The sequence below is a fragment of the Dama dama genome, chromosome 12 (assembly GCF_033118175.1).
Source record: "Dama dama isolate Ldn47 chromosome 12, ASM3311817v1, whole genome shotgun sequence".
Lineage (NCBI taxonomy): Eukaryota > Metazoa > Chordata > Mammalia > Artiodactyla > Cervidae > Dama > Dama dama.
In genome coordinates this window covers 1,584,687-1,602,185 of record NC_083692.1, presented here as the reverse complement: position 1 = coordinate 1,602,185, position 17,499 = coordinate 1,584,687, and the positions used below count along the sequence as shown (strand labels likewise).

Genomic DNA, 17,499 nt, shown 5'->3' with positions numbered 1-17,499 from the left:
AGGACAGTTCTTCCAGCCTCCTATGGACCCAGTCTAACAGCATCACTTGGTAGATAATGGTTTGTACTTCTGGATAAAAGGGTATTATTGTTCATTTTAAAATGTTTGATTAACCCCACAGTCTTATTTAAGATGGCATTAGTTACCAACTCAGTTTTGCAACAGGAACCTAGAGATGACTTTTGATTATTTCAACCCTAATTATTAAACTAGCTGGGAAAGACAGAGTAAGTTTCCCAAAGGCCTCCTTTTAGTACAGTTGAATGTTGATATGCAGTATTTATATGCATTTTCCTATTATGGTATTTCCCAAGTTGTGTGAGTGCTGGTGGTGTGGGCCCCCATCCCTAAATCCTAGTCTCAGTAATTACCATGGTGATGATCATGGAGGTTTCCAGGAAAACAAGCTACATCTGCAGCAACACATCTCCCTGGAGTTTCTAAAGCTGCATCAGTTCCTGCACAGCAAAGAAAAGGACCTTTTAAGTGAGCTCCGAGAAGAGGGGAAAGCCTTGAATGAGGAGATGGAGCTGAATCTGAGCCACATTCAGGAACAGTGTCTCCTAGCCAAGGAGATGTTGATGAGCATCCAGGCACGGATGGAGCAGCAGAACCCCTTCGACTTTCTCAAAGTGAGACTCCATACCAACATGACTATGGGTACAATAGAGGGGGGAAGAGAGGGTTGGAAAGAACGTACAAGCAGATTTGCCCTTCCAGGAGGGGAAAAAAATCTGCTGTAGTGATTTTAAGATTCCCTGGGAGAAAAGCAGAAGGTTCCTTTTGCCTTATACTCAACTGAACATTTTCACACACCTAGTAAAGAATGCCATTAAAAGCAATATGCTTTAATATTTCCCCATAAAGAACTCTGAAGCTTTATTTCTCAAAAATAAGAATGCTGCCACCTAAACTGTATCTTTTACTGGCTCTCAGCAATAATAAATTGACCTGTCTGAAAAGCTGTTTGCCAATCTTTGCTACCTGACGCTTCACCTCTAAAGTGGCATTAGTTACCACCTTAGGACTCAGAAGCTTTATTTAGCCGTAGTAAAGAAAGTGGCCTTGGGGTGGGAATACCTATTGTGTTGTTCTCCTGAGACTATGTGGTAGTATAGGTAAAAACAGCTTAACCTTAATTTTTTTCTTGTTTCCTGTCAAAAGAAACTCTAGAAAATCAGAGGAAAGTAAGCCAGTTTATCCTGGGATAGATGAAGGATGAAGATCAGAAAAGGCATTTGGAGGATGAGAGAAGTTGGTGGCAATGGGATGGGGGCCATCTGCACAGGACTGCAGTTTTGACCATCAAATTCTGGTGGTGGCCAGTAACACCAAACAAATTTCTGGAACTGATGAACATGCATCTAACCTTTCCATTTCTCCTTCCCTCTTCTAGGACATCACACCTCTCTTGGACAGGTAAGTGTTTCCTTGTGGTATTAACAGCCTGCCTTCAGTCCCTGGAGGATGTCTAAGAATAAACAATTTACATCCCCTGCAGCCTGGAGCAAGGAATGAGAGTGCTGACGCCCAAGGAGCTTGTCTCCAGAAAGCTGAGCCCAGGCGTGTTCAAAGGGCCCATCCAGTACACGATGTGGAGGGACATGCAGTCCGCCCTCTCCCCAGGTATCAGAGGGTAGGAGCCACTGGTTCCTGGGGCTCCCAATTTATGTTTCATTCTCAGGACCTCTTCTGTGGCCCTAACAGTACGTTGGAGTCTAGACGGAGGGAGGAGTGAAGTTTAGCCAAAAGGCTAGTTGGTACGACTGAATTTCTTCTCTTACTGCTATCTAAGAATTCAGGATTTTATACTTGTGAACAGAGTCTGGTGTTAGAACTAACTTCTCAGCCTATTATTTTGCTTAACTGTTCTATCAAATGTAACAACCAGTATTTCAATATTTTTCTAAAATAGTTATATAAGTCTCTGAGGCATCTCTGCCCTGAAGGTGGAAGTTACTATACATATTCATCACATGTATGAGTACAGTTCCTCTTGTGGTTAATGTTCATAACATAGAGTATGTCATTGTAGGAGATTGTTTAGAGATCTTAAGTGCTTCAAAAGAAAACCAATTATTTCAATAGCTGTGACTAAGTTTTTGTCATCCTGCAGATACTAAAAAAAAAAAACAAAAAAAAACTGAGCACAACAAAAGAACACAAACAACATTTCAAGAACATAAAATAAAGTTCTAAATAAAAATAGTTACAGAAGTAGAGCTCTAAATAAAGTTTTCTATAGACTCATTATTGTTTGTAATTGTAATTGTTTGTATTGTTTGTAATCTGATTTAATGAAAATCACACATTTACCCCCGCTAATTTTTCCAGGTAGCTGACAATGAAAAAAATCAGCTTTACTGAGGTATAATTAACATAGAAAAAAATTCGTTAATTTTAACGTACAATTTGATGAGTCTCACAAATGTACACACTTATGTAAAGATCTCCAAAATCAAGATATAGAAAATTTCTATCATCCCCCAAAGTTCCTGCATAACCCTTTGTGGTCAATCTTTTTCTTCTATCCTCAGCTGCTGATAATCACTGATCTACTTTATATCACTTTACTTGTCTTTTCTAAAATCTCATACATATATAGTCTTTTCTGTTTGGCTTTTTTCATTTAGCAAAATGTTTTTTGAGATTCACCTATGTTGTTGCATGTATCAATCACTGTATTTTATGGATACATCACAATTTGCTTATTCATTCACCAACTGATGGACATTTGGATAGTTTCTAGTTTATGGCTAGTAGGAAGAAACTTGACTATTTGTTTATAAATCTTTTTATTTTAATTTCTTATTAAAATTTTTATTTTTATTTAATTGATTTATTGGCTGCGCTGGTCTTTGTTGCTGCACCCGGGTGTCCTCTAGCTTTGGTGAGCAGGGGCTACTCTTCGTTGCAGAGCTCGGGCTTCTCTTGCTGCAGAGCTCAGGCTTCCCTCGCTGCAGAGCTCGGGCTCTAGGGCACATGGGCTTCAGCAGTTGCAGCACCTGGGCTCAGCAGTTGTGATGCACAGGCTTAGTTGGTCCACAGCGTGTGGAATCTTCCTGGACCAGGGATCGAACCCGTGTCCCCTGAATTGGCAGGTGGATTCTTAGCCACTGGACCACCAGAGGAAGTCTGCCCTTTAATTTCTTCAGGGTAAATATATAGTGATGGGATTGCTGGGTTGTATGTTAAGTATATGCTTAACTATAAGAAACTATCACATTTTTTTCCCTTAAATGGTGGCATCATTTGAATTCCCACCTCCAATGGATGAGAGTCCCAGTTTCTCCAAATCCTTGCCAAAGTTTGATAATGTCTATCTTTCCAATTGTTTTAAATCCATCAAAGAAAATATTTTGTTCAAGCTCCCAAAACAAATTTGAGAAGTTATGCTGGATTTAAATTGAAACAAGCCAAGCTAAAACATGGAAATAAAGTTTTCATTTGGTGGACGCTGAAACCAATGTATACGTTGGACCCATCCCGTGTGGCATTTTTCGAGTTTTTTTAAGGGTCTACCAGGCTAAACCGTTCATTGCCTTACTGCTTTTGCTTTGCTTTCCCACTTTCCTTTCTTGCACTTTGCCTTCAGCTTCTTCTTTTTTTTTTTTTTCCCTGCCTCTGGTTCATCCACATGGAGTACTATCCATGCTGGTCTAGAAGACTCTTTTTGTTTCTCTTAATATCAGTCTCCATTTTTATGTCATCTTTTTAATCTTTTACTACAAGTTGAGTTTTACTGTGACAATGTTTGGATATCACCACAGTTTTATCTTTTTTAAAAATATTTTTCCTCATATAGAATTGTGGGTTGATAGACTCTACTACTTTAAAAAAGCCACTCCATTGTTTTCTCACTTGTATAGTTTCTGATGAGATGTCTATTATCATTTTTATATCATTTGTCTGTATGTACTATCTTTTTTTCTCATGGGTTACTTGTAAGATTTAGTTTTTTGTCTCTTCTTTTCCACCAAGTTGATTATGCTGGGTCTTGGTGTGTTTTCTTGGATCCATGGGTTTATAATTTTCATCAAGTTTGGAAAAATGCTGGCTATTACTTTTTCAGCAGTTTTGTACCACTCCATCTTTTCTTCTCTACTTCTGGAACTCTAATTTTACATATGTTCTTGTTGTTCAGTTACCAAGTTGTGTCCGACTCTTCGCAACCCCATGGGCTGCAGCACACCAGGCTTCCCTGTCCCTCATCATCTCCTGGAGTTTGCCCAAGACCACTGCCTCGGTGATGCCATCCAACCGTCTCATATTCTGTCACCCTCTTCTCCTTCTGCCTTCAATCACATTAGACCACTTAAAATTGTCTCACTTCTCATATTTTAAGCCTTTTTTCTGTGTTTCATTTTGAATAGTTGCTATTGCTATTCAAGGTCTCTCATCTTTTCATCTGCACTGTCTAATCTTCTGTTAATCCTGTTTAGGATGTTTTTCATTTCAGTTACATTTCTTCAAAAAGTTGCATCTTTTTATATCATCAGTTTCTCTCTTTACCACGTTCACTCTTCATCTACATTCTCAGGCTAATGAGAGATATTTGTAATATCTGTTTTAATGTCTTTGTCTGCTAATACCACCACTGTTGTAATTTCTAACATGTTTTTATTGTGTGAGTTTTCTCCTGACTGTGTGGATTATATTTTCCTGCCGCTTTGCATGGCTGATATATATTTTTTCTTCTTAATAAATTTTATTTTTTAGAATACTTTTAGATTTACAGAATAATTGAAAATATAGCAGATAGCTTTCATATACCTCATCCCTAGTTTATATTATCTTATATTTAGTGTGATACATTATTTACAATTAATGAACCATTACAAATACATTACTAGTAGCTAAAATCAATAGTTTATTTGAATTTCCTTAGTTTTTTACTTAATTTCATTTTTCCATTCCATGATCCCATTGAAGGTGCAACATTACATTGAGTTGTCATGTTTCTTTAAGCTCTTCTTGGCTGTGACAATTTCTCAGGCTTTTCTTGTTTTTTGATGATTTTGACAGTTTTGAGGACTGCTGGTTCTGTATGTTGTAGGATGCCACATTAGTGCAATCTGTCTGATGTTTTTCTCACAATAATAGTAGGGTTGTGAGTTACTGCGAGGGAGACCATGGAGTTAAAGTGTCATTTTCATCATATCAGGCATACATTCTGTTGGCATAGTCTATGACTGTTGATGCTGGCTTTAATCACCTGACTGAGGTAGTGTAGGTTATTTCCCCTCTCATTTCCATACTGTATACTTAGGAAGCAACTTACTATGTGCAGCTCACACTTAAGGAATGGGTAGTTATGCAACTTGTCTCTTCTGGCTGTCAAACATGATCGGTTTTACATTGCTATTTGCTAATTTTGTTGTAATCCTTTAAGCTCTATTGATTTAACTTTGGCATTTACTGAAGTTATTTGAAATAACTTTGCTCCTTTTGACACTTTAAGCTTTGTTGAGCCTTTAAGCTTTGTTAGTATGTTTCAAGAGAAGCGTTTAATCTGGGGCTAACTCTGCCAATTTTCTAAGATATTACCCTTCTGAGTACTCTGTCTGATGTTCCACGTTATAACGTTCTTCCATTCTGACTGGCAGGATTGAGAACTATTCCCAGTCTTGTGTGAGCTCTGCTTTCTGGAGATTCGCTCTCTAGGTTTAATGAGTCTCCCTGCAGTCACGGGGCGATGCTCAGTCCCAGCCTGGAGGGAACCCCTCTGTGGACGTTTGACCTCTCTGTGCAGCTCCCTCCTCTGTTACTCTGCCCTGAAAGTTCTAGCTCTGAGAACGCAGTGTTTTTCTTCTTGTACCCTTTGCCCCCAAACTTCACTTCTAGCATCATTTAAAGCACAAACTGACTTTCCCCTTACTTTCGGTATAATTTTACATTTAAGAAAATCAAATGGGACTTATTTAATATATGACTATTTTAATAATAATGTAACTATGGTCAAACCTTGGTAACATATACTTTATACTTCTTATTTCTAGGCCTTTGCTTATTCTTATTCGGCAGATTCTTATTTTCTTCTTTCTGGCCTTGTAAATGAGGCTGTTGCTTTAAGACAGGGGCTCATACTTTTTCTATAAAGAGTTAGATAGTATATATTTTAGGTTTTGGGGGTTGTTTGGTCTTGTCAAAACTATTTAACTATGCCACTGTAGTGAGAAAGCAACCATGGACAATATGGCCATTCATGTATTTCAGTGCAGGGAATTGTTTCTATCTTAAAATATTTTAATATATTTTCTTTAGTTTTGTGTGTATCAATAAAATATCACCAAAGTTCATTCCTTCATTTGACATACTCAGAGAGGGCCTACTACATGCTGAGCATTAAGTTGGGCTCCAAGGATACAGAAATAAAAGACATAGTTTCTGCTCCCCAGGAGAGTCTTGAAGACCAAGTTAGAGTCTGCTGCAACCTTCTAGGTGAAAAATTATTAAGATGTAAGCCAGAGGCATGGTAATGGAACATAAAGAATAGATTGCAGAGACAGAATTCTGAGCTGAAATATACAGGACAGTAATTAGTGGTAAGGGATAGAGAAAGGTGATGTCAAGGATGAAAACACAGCAGATGCAGATTTTGGAGGGTGCTGATGAGTTCAATTTTGGCCATATTGTGTTGACCTATAGAACAATTAAATGAATATATTCAAATGGATAATTATTCTAACTAGAGCTTAGGAGAGAGGCCAGAGCTGGAACAAATAGTATTGAGTGGGGGTAGCTGAGCTATTGATAAATGAGATTACCTAAGGAAAATGGGAGCATACAGTCAAGGAGAGAGCATGTTATACAGAATAACAACAGATGAAGGTCAATTAAGCCTCAGAAGGGACTGAGGAATTATCTGGCAAGAGAAATAAGAGAAAAAACAGGAAATAAAGTCCCCATGGAATCTAAAGCAAACAGAGTGTCAAGGAGAAGGGAAAGATCACTCATACCAAATGCAAAGATCAATTTAGAAAATAACTGGAAAAGAGATGCTTTTAATAATTGGTGGTTTTGACAGGGGTGATTTCAAAAGAGTGGAATGAGTATAAGTTATTATATATTGTATAGGGTTCAGGAACAATTTGGAATGAGGCAGTAATGAAGTGAATAGATCACTCATTTGAGAAGTTTCAATAAGAAGGGAAGGTGTATATGTGGAAGCAAAGACAAAAGAGGACTTCTAAAAACATACTGACTGGAAGCAGCCTGTGGAAGGGCAGAAATCAATAGCATAAAAAAGGGAATAATTGGTGAACGTTGGGAAGAGTGAGAGCTACAGAAGAGAGATGTACTGACTTTACATAGCTTTCTCCAAAACTGGAGAGGAGATAAAGACCATAGAAGCAAACAATTTTGTGAGACAGGGTTTGCAGTATGAGTAAGAAGAATTGAGGGATTCATCTCTTCATCTATTCATTTATAAAATGTACTGTAGTTTCTCTGTGAAAGAGGAGATGAAGCCTTCTGCCTGGAATTGAGGAGCGAAGTGGTGGAACAGTAATTTGAGGAGGAGTTGAAGGTTTGAAATTGCTGTTGTGAGGAAGTGGAGAGGCTTTGATTTAGGAAATATAAGAGTTTGGGGCAGTGCTGATGGCCAAGCATAGAGTAGAAATAATCAATTTGTAGCAGTATCTGTATGCATAATTTTGTGATTTTCATCCTGCAATGGTGAGGAACTGGGATGTGAATTTGAATAGCTGAATAGATCCAAGGTTGGAGAGCTGCATGGCAGATGCTACAGAAACAGAAACATAAGAGGACAAAAGTGTTGAGGTTATTGGCAACAAAGCTATCAATGCTAAACTGTTTAGGGAAGAATTTTAAGCCAGGAAGCAAAGAGATTAGGATAATAAAGAGAAATATGGGGAGTCTAGAGACATTAATGAAGTCAAGTAATGGTTGTAGGGAGAGATGGGAGTGAGAAAGCTCAAAAAATAAAGAGTACGGCATACCTGAATTGAAGATTTTAGAGAACGAACAGTTCCTGATGACTACAAGTTTCAGAATATAGTCATTGATATGGGCAGCTTAAATGTAAAGGAGTCAAAAGTCATTAGCAATAAAGTCACAGACATGCAAGAAGAGAAGGGCAGCTATATCCAAAAGACAGTAAAATCCCTCAAAATGATGGGCTAGATTTGACGTAGGAAAGTAAGGCCAACCCAAAATGCAGGGGGTATAACCAAGAAAAGTTTGTAGATGATAGCATTAAATAGAGACAGGAGAGAAATGTGAAAAGGAATGACAAGAGCCTGAAATGAAGAATGATTTTTTAACATGAGATTGAGGAACAGAGCACAGGTCTGGAAGTGATGGTGGTGACTCTCTGATTTCCAGCATCTGAATTTAGAAAATGAATAGTCTCTTGAACTTCTGGAAACTGTTTTTCAGTTAGCTTTTTTTTTTTTTGGAAGAATCAGTCTGGATTACATTAAATTAACGAGGTGATAAGAGAATTCTGTAAACTGAAGATGTATGAGAGTTAAACGGGGAGGTAGATCCAAAGGGCAGAGTGGAAATGGTTGGGTGGGAACAGCTGGAGGAACAGCTGAAGGCAGAGGAAGTAAAGAACAGAATAATGAGGATAAAAGTACAGTAGACGTTAAATCATTAGAGAGATCTACAATCTGGGTATTTATGCAAAGGATAACAGGAATACGAGGCATGGTGAAATTAGTTGGTGTCAAAGATTCATATGGAACTCTAATTGCAGTTCATTTAATTGTTTAACAAACAGTTACTTGAATACCTAGAACAGTTTCAAATTTTGAAGATAGATGAGGAAAGAAAACAAAGTCCCTGCTCTTCCAGAGATTACACTCTAGTGGCAGAGACAATTGAGTAATTTCACATACTGATGGCTATTCTGAAGAAAACAAAGCATGACACACTCAGCAAATAATAATTTATGACAGAAAAGAAAGCAGGGTAAGAATACAAACCATGATACATGGATGAACATGCTACTTTAGATAGAGTGCCCAGAGAAAATCTCTTTGACCAGGTTCTCCCTGTGTTTTATTGTAGACATTTCTAAACATACTGAAAAGTTTAAAGAATTTTACAGTAAATACTTCTAACCTAGCTAGATTCTATCAATAACATTCTATTGAACTTGCATGAATAAAGATATGAATGATGTGAAGGAGTAAACAATGTGGGGAAAGAATGTCCAGGGACAGGAATAGAAAGTGTAAAGTCCCTGCAGTAGGAATGAACTTAGTATGTTCAAAGAAGAGCCAAAAGGTAAGGGTGGTTGGACCAAACTGAATTGGGGGAGGGAGGTGGTAAGAGGTGGGAGATGAGGTCAGAGAAGTGGGTAAATCATGCAGGTCTTGTCTCTTCAATAATGACTCTGGATTTTACCTTGGATGATGGGAAGCATAAGAGTATTTTGAGTTGGAGAACTAGATGATCTCATTCTTGTTATTGGCAGAATAGGCTGCAGACAGGCAAGAGTGGAAACAGAACAGTTAAAAAGCTACTGCAGTAGTTCCAAGACACTGGTATCTGTGGAAGTTATGTCTATATATTCTGAGTAGGCTCAGAATATATTCTGAAAGTGGAGCTGACAGAACTTACTGTTGGATTGAATATGGCATAAGAAGAAAAGCTGCGATGCAAAGCTGACTCCTAGGAATCCTCAAAGCGAGGGCAGGCTAAGCTAGCTGGTGATGTCAGAGGCTTGGTGATGAGAGCAGACTGGGGTTCTAAAAAGGTTAGCAGGAATTCTTTATGATACCTCCAAAGAAATTACAGTCCTCACATCTGAAAAAATAACAACCCTACATGAATGAGGATCAATCTGTGACAGTGAGAAGATTTGGCCTATGTGGAAAATCTTCAGGATTCTTCAAAGTCTCTTTGTTAGAAAGAAAAAGTCTCTGGGATGATGGAAAAGACTCAAGCTTTTCTGAGAAGAGAGAGCGAGGTTGGATTGTTCTTGCTTCCAAGGATAAATAAATCCATTAACAATAAATGTGTTACAAATACAAATGCATATTTGTATCTTTGTCTATGATTTGAACAGTTTTTGGGTTTCCTTTATCAAATTTTGTGCCAAGGCTCAATTATCTCACACTTAGAATTTGTGTCACCTTCTTGCTAATATGCTTCCAACCTCTCTTCATTTAGAAATTCCTTTTTTATACTGCTGTCCATTGATCTGTCTAAACCACTTGTCAAATTACCTGTGATGAAGGACCAATTTTATTTTATTTTTTCTTTATTTTTTATTATTATTATTTTTTTTTTCCAGTGGGTTTTGTCATACATTGATATGAATCAGCCATGGATTTACATGTATTCCCAATCCCGATCCCCCCTCCCACCTCCCTCTCCACCCGATTCCTCTGGGTCTTCCCAGTGCACCAGGCCGGAGCACTTGTCTCGTGCATCCCACCTGGGCTGGTGATCTGTTTCACCATAGATAGTATACATGCTGTTCTTTTGAAATATCCCACCCTCACATTCTCCCACAGAGTTCAAAAGTCTGTTCTGTATTTCTGTGTCTCTTTTTCTGTTCTGCATATAGGGTTATCGTTATCACCTTTCTAAATTCCATATACATGTGTCAGTATGCTGTAATGTTCTTTATCTTTCTGGCTTACTTCACTCTGTATAATGGGCTCCAGCTTCATCCATCTCATTAGGACTGGTTCAAATGAATTCTTTTTAATGGCTGAGTAATATTCCATGGTGTATATGTACCACAGCTTCCTTATCCATTCCTCTGCTGATGGGCATCTAGGTTGCTTCCATGTCCTGGCTATTATAAACAGTGCTGCGATGAACATTGGGGTGCACGTGTCTCTTTCAGATCTGCTTTCCTCAGTGTGTATGCCCAGAAGTGGGATTGCTGGGTCATATGGCAGTTCTATTTCCAGTTTTTTAAGGAATCTCCACACTGTTTTCCATAGCGGCTGTACTAGTTTGCATTCCCACCAACAGTGTAAGAGGGTTCCCTTTTCTCCACACCCTCTCCAGCATTTATTGCTTGTAGACTTTTGGATAGCAGCCATCCTGACTGGCGTGTAATGGTACCTCATTGTGGTTTTGATTTGCATTTCTCTAATAATGAGTGATGTTGAGCATCTTTTCATGTGTTTGTTAGCCATCTGTATGTCTTCTTTGGAGAAATGTCTGTTTAGTTCTTTGGCCCATTTTTTGATTGGGTCATTTATTTTTCTGGAATTGAGCTGCAGGAGTTGCTTGTATATTTTTGAGATTAATCCTTTGTCTGTTTCTTCATTTGCTATTATTTTCTCCCAATCTGAGGGCTGTCTTTTCACCTTACTTATAGTTTCCTTTGTAGTGCAAAAGCTTTTAAGTTTCATTAGGTCCCATTTGTTTAGTTTTGCTTTTATTTCCAATATTCTGGGAGGTGGGTCATAGAGGATCTTGCTTTGATTTATGTCGGAGAGTGTTTTGCCTATGTTCTCCTCTAGGAGTTTTATAGTTTCTGGTCTTACATTTAGATCTTTAATCCATTTTGAGTTTATTTTTGTGTATGGTGTTAGAAAGTGTTCTAGTTTCATTCTTTTACAAGTGGTTGACCAGTTTTCCCAGCACCACTTGTTAAAGAGGTTGTCTTTTTTCCATTGTATATCCTTGCCTCCTTTGTCAAAGATAAGGTGTCCATAGGTTCGTGGATTTATCTCTGGGCTTTCTATTCTGTTCCATTGATCTATATTTCTGTCTTTGTGCCAGTACCATACTGTCTTGATGACTGTGGCTTTGTAGTAGAGTCTGAAGTCAGGCAGGTTGATTCCTCCAGCTCCATTCTTCTTTCTCAAGATTACTTTGGCTATTCGAGGTTTTTTGTATTTCCATACAAATTGTGAAATTCTTTGGTCTAGTTCTGTGAAAAATACCGTTGGTAGCTTGATAGGGATTGCATTGAATCTATAGACTGCTTTGGGTAGAATAGCCATTTTGACAATATTAATTCTTCCAATCCATGAACACGGTATGTTTCTCCATCTGTTTGTGTCCTCTTTGATTTCTTTCATCAGTGTTTTATAGTTTTCTATGTATAGGTCCTTTGGTTCTTTAGGTAGATACACTCCTAAGTATTTTATTCTTTTTGTTGCAATGGTGAATGGTATTGTTTCCTTAATTTCTCTGTCTGTTTTTTCATTGTTAGTATATAGGAATGCAAGGGATTTCTGTGTGTTAATTTTATATCCTGCAACTTTACTATATTCATTGATTAGCTCTAGTAATTTTCTGGTAGAGTCTTTAGGGTTTTCTATGTAGAGGATCATGTCATCTGCAAACAGTGAGAGTTTTACTTCTTCTTTTCCTATCTGGATTCCTTTTACTTCTTTTTCTGCTCTGATTGCTGTGGCCAGAACTTCCAACACTATGTTGAATAGTAGTGGTGAGAGTGGGCACCCTTGTCTTGTTCCTGATTTCAGGGGAAATGCCTTCAATTTTTCACCATTGAGGGTGATGCTTGCTGTGGGTTTGTCATATATAGCTTTTATTATGTTGAGGTATGTTCCTTCTATTCCTGCTTTTTTGGAGAGTTTTAATCATAAATGAGTGTTGAATTTTGTCAAAGGCTTTCTCTGCATCTATTGAGATAATCATATGGTTTTTATCTTTCAATTTGTTAATGTGGTGTATTACATTGATTGATTTGCGGATATTAAAGAATCCTTGCATTCCTGGGATAAAGCCCACTTGGTCATGGTGTATGATTTTTTTAATATGTTGTTGGATTCTGTTTGCTAGAATTTTGTTAAGGATTTTTGCATCTATGTTCATCAGTGATATTGGCCTGTAGTTTTCTTTTTTTGTGGCATCTTTGTCTGGTTTTGGAATTAGGGTGATGGTGGCCTCATAGAATGAGTTTGGAAGCTTACCTTCTTCTGCAATTTTCTGGAAGAGTTTGAGTAAGATAGGTGTTAGCTCTTCTCTAAATTTTTGGTAGAATTCAGCTGTGAAGCCATCTGGGAAGGACCAATTTTAAAAACTGATGTTTGTAGAATATAAATGTTATTTGAAAAAATGGAGTTAAAAAAATTACAAAGTGCAAGCTCAGTTTTTTAACTAAATTGATTGATATAAAATTACTCTGTCAGATTTCTATGACAGTTTCTAAGAGCTTACTCTTAATTTCTCTACCATCCTGTCCCAGACTGGCAATTATACAGTCTGTGAATCACAGTTGGATCATCAGTGGCATTAACCATTCCAGACCTCAAAAGTTCCAGTGTCTATTAAACCAAATGCAAACTTCTACCATTGTCCTCTAAATTCTGTATCAGTTAGTTCAGTCTCACCTGCTCCTAACAGGCAAGCCCTTATCTTCTCTATCATGCAAGCTGCTGTTTTTAACTCATTCTGTTTTTGCCATTGTTTACCCAAAGCATCCTGATACATTTCATACATGTTGCATAACTAAATACTTATTAAATACTAAATACTTATTAAATAAAACTAAAATACTTATTGCCTTAGAAATCTTTTTTTGGGCACACTTACCGAATCTTTATCCTTTCAGCGTTTGTTATTTTCTTACATGTATTAGTACAGATTTATATTATCTGTAATTTTTATTAGAGTATAAATTGCTTCAGAGTAAAGTCTGATTTTTTACCACAAATATAAAAAATGTCTAGAATGTAGCTACATGGATATCAAAACTATATATATATACATATATATATATATATAGTATTTAGGTTATTATCTGCCCATCTAGGCATATACGGCATAGGGAAATAAAGCACATAAATACTGTCTATGGGAACCTGCATTCATCCCTTTTTCCCCACACCCTGCTTTCTCTTATTTTCTTACTAGGCCTATCTCCATTAACTCTGGACCCTAAAACTGCTCACCCAAATCTAGTGCTCTCCAAAAACCGAACCAGTGTGTGGCATGGTGACATTAAGCAGGTAATGCCTGATGATCCAGAGAGGTTTGACTCAAGTGTGGCTGTGCTGGGCTCAAAAGGCTTCACATCTGGAAAGTGGTACTGGGAAGTAGAAGTAGCAAAGAAGACAAAATGGACAGTTGGAGTTGTCAGAGAATCCATCCTTCGGAAGGGCAGCTGTCCTCTAACTCCTGAGCAAGGATTCTGGCTTTTAAGACTAAGGAACCAAACTGATCTAAAGGCTCTGGATTTTCCTTCTTGCAGTCTGAAACTGAGTAACAACCTCAACAAGGTGGGCATATATCTAGATTATGAAGGAGGACAAGTGTCCTTCTACAATGCTAAAACTATGACCCACATTTACACCTTCAGTAGCACGTTCATGGAGAAACTTTACCCTTACTTCTGCCCTTGCCTTAATGATGGTGGAGAGAATAAAGAACCACTGCATATCTTACATCCACAGTAATCTGTCATACTATTGTGTAAATTCAGAGAGTTATTAAAGAGGTATTGAAATAGTTTACCAGTCTCACTGGTTTCTCTTCCCAATGTATGGGGAACTCTGGAAAATGAAAAGAGGATTCACAAATTGAATTCCATTCTCAGTATTCTAAATGGATTTCATTGGAGCTTTTTGAGATGTTATTCTAATTCTCTGGGGTCTACTATGACACAGGAGCCACTTTCATGAGCATGCTCATCATCCTTTTTTACCAGAGCAAAATGCAACTTGAGTTTGTGATGTTCGGGAACCCTTTTCAAACATGATCAGAAATTCTATCATGAGGTCCTTATTCTCCAACATAATGACTCTTAACAGATTATTTTCAGATGTGCACTCTTCTTCCTATTTAATTATGCTCTTATGTAAACTTTACAAAACATTTATTTCCTGGAAACTGTTACTTTAATTAAAGGAAAACTGTTCCTGAGACTTAAAAAATAAGATGGACTGGGCCAGTTTATAATCTGGTCTTGAATTCTCTCCAGATACTTTTTTAGTCCAGCAAATCTCTGACTCTTTCTCAGTTTCTTTTTCTTGGTTTACCTATCTGTGGAACACTTGTTTTTCTGTATTCAAATATATTTAAGTATATCCATTTACTTTAGACTATGTCCTTGTAAACATTCCTGCCTATAATTTTTTTTTCCTGCCTATAATTTAAACAGCAGAGTATTTCATCTTGTACACTCCAATATATTAATTCTCTAGCTTGTTCCTTCTTTCTAAGCATTACTAACCTCAGCAGTACCCTTGAGGCACCATCCCTGTCTCCTTTCCACAGAAGTCCCATCTAACTGGGCTTCATTCTCTATATCTGACAGTTTTTTGGGGAGGGATGGAGGGCAAGGGAGCAGTGCCTAGGATCTGCAGCACGGCCTTCTAAAATTACAATCAGCACAGCTCTCTTGGCAAGGTAAAAGCCCCCATCCTATCTGTCACAGGGAAGGGGACCCACACCACAGGGCAAACAGCCATGACATGTTATGGCTACATTTAAGAAATGTTTTTTTGTTTTTTAAATGAATTCATTTAAACTGGAATGTAATAAAGACCTATTCTGTACCTGGAACCTTGCTAGATGTTTTGAAGGATATAAAAGTATAAAAAAAAAAAAAGGTTCACCTAGGAGGACTTAAAAGAAATTCAGGTGCCTGGACCCCATTTAAGACCAATTAAATAAGAATCTCTAGCAGTTGGGGCCCAGGCATTTGTAGTTTCTAAAAGCTTACTAATGTGTCCAGGGCAGAGAACCACTGAACTAAAGGAACATGATTTCTCTCTTTTTAAAATCTTTTAAAAAAACTTTAAACATAGAGAAAAATTGCATATTTGTATGATAAACTCCCATATACTCTCCACCTACATTACCAATCATTAACATTTTGCCATATTTTCTTAAGTCTCTCTTCCTGACATCCACCCCATATAATTTTGTGTGTGTCTATAATTATTACTAATGTCATTTTTGCTCAGCTACTTTAGAATAAGTTGCAGGCATTAAGATTCTTATTCCTAAATACATCTGCAAGTATCTTCTAAGAACCAAGATATTCTCTTACATAATCACAGTACTAAATTATCAAATTCAGAAAACTTAACATTAACACAATACTACTTACTAGCTAATATACAGTCCATATAAATAAGTAAATATTTCTAATGGTGGGATTTTAGGCACTATGGTTAAAAAAAAAAAAAAAAACCCTCAAGTAATATGACAAAGAATTTGGGGGAAAAATGAGGGTCTAGTTAAGTCATATACAGGCAAAGTTCTAGATAATTGACATGTAAAGTCTGTCCTTTGGGACAGACAAGTGCTACAGAGTTCAGAGAAAGGGGAGGTCAATATTCACCAGCAGAGGAGGAGAAAGTTCAAAGGAAAAAAAAGACGTGATTAAGTTGGACAAAAGGAAAGGTAAGTAGGAATGAATGTAAATTCTAATCTAGACTTGGACAATGTATTTTTAAAAATGAATGTTTTGTGGTAATGGTTGCATAGCCACACAAATGTACTATAAATAGTGTTAGTTGCTCAATCCTGTCTGACTCTTTACAACCCCATGGACTGTACCCTGCCAGGCTCCTCTGAATTCTCCAGGCAAGAATACTGAAGTGGGTAGCCATTTCCTTCTCCAGGGAATCTTCCTGACATCCGGGAGCAAACCTACATTTCCTGCATTGCAGGCAGATTCTTTACCTGCTGAGCCATCAGAGAAGCCCATACTATAAATAAGTGAGCTGTATACATAATGGGCAATTTTTATGAGAAGTATATTATACCACAGTAAAGTGTTTTTAAAAGAGGGAAAGAAAACAGTGAATGTTTTATTCAGATCACCAGGGGAATTACAACAGGCCACAGATGTATACATATTTTCCACTATCTGTAGGAATCAACCTTTAATACTTTTTCAGATACGCTACTTCAGCTTTACAGTATTTGTCTTAACACAGATGACACAAATTTTCCCACAGTTTTCCCAGATAATTGGTTATTCTATATTGAGTAATTTGAATCCAGTTACTGAGAACTCAGGTTACAATTAAAAGTAGGAATTTTTTAAGGAGTATGAATTATAAAACACCAATATAGGATTGCCCTGCTAGAAACAGACTCTGAATGCATGCGTGCCAAATCATTTCAGTTGTGTCCAACTCTTTTGTGACCCCCATGGACTATAACCTGCCAGGCTGCTCTGTCCAAGGGATTACCCAGGCAAGAATACTGGAGTGGTTGCCATTTCCTCCTCCATGGGCTCTTCCTGACCCAAGGATCAAACCAGCGTATCTTATGTCTCCTGCACTGGCAGGTGGGTTTTACCACTGGTGCCACCTGGGAAGTCCAGACTCAGAATAGCCTTCACTAGGAAGCATGACTGGGGCTAGCTTATATACTGTTTTCTCTCATGCCACAGGAGATGAGGCTGATAATATCCAAAAAATGAAGTAGAGGATAAAGAGGCTCCAGTCAGTGTGTTGGGATTCACTGAGGTGAGAACCTCAAAAGGAAAATGCCTTGTAAAATACATTCTGAAGAGTATATCTAATGCAATGTACAGTTTGGAGAATAATACAAAAAATTCCACTCATTAATTCA

At 37.6% G+C, this 17,499-nt stretch overlaps 1 protein-coding gene across 1 annotated transcript in view; it reads left to right on the top strand.

Annotated features, from left to right (window-relative positions):
• The window catches only part of TRIM69 (tripartite motif containing 69), a 38,961-nt gene extending 24,598 nt beyond the window's left edge, over positions 1-14,363 (top strand). Inside the window, exons 4-7 of the mRNA XM_061158336.1 lie at positions 399-632; positions 1,397-1,419; positions 1,502-1,626; positions 13,822-14,363. Coding sequence (XP_061014319.1) covers positions 399-632; positions 1,397-1,419; positions 1,502-1,626; positions 13,822-14,363 — 924 coding nt within the window. The remainder of the gene's footprint in view (positions 1-398; positions 633-1,396; positions 1,420-1,501; positions 1,627-13,821) is intronic.
• The last annotated feature ends 3,136 nt before the right edge of the window (positions 14,364-17,499 follow it).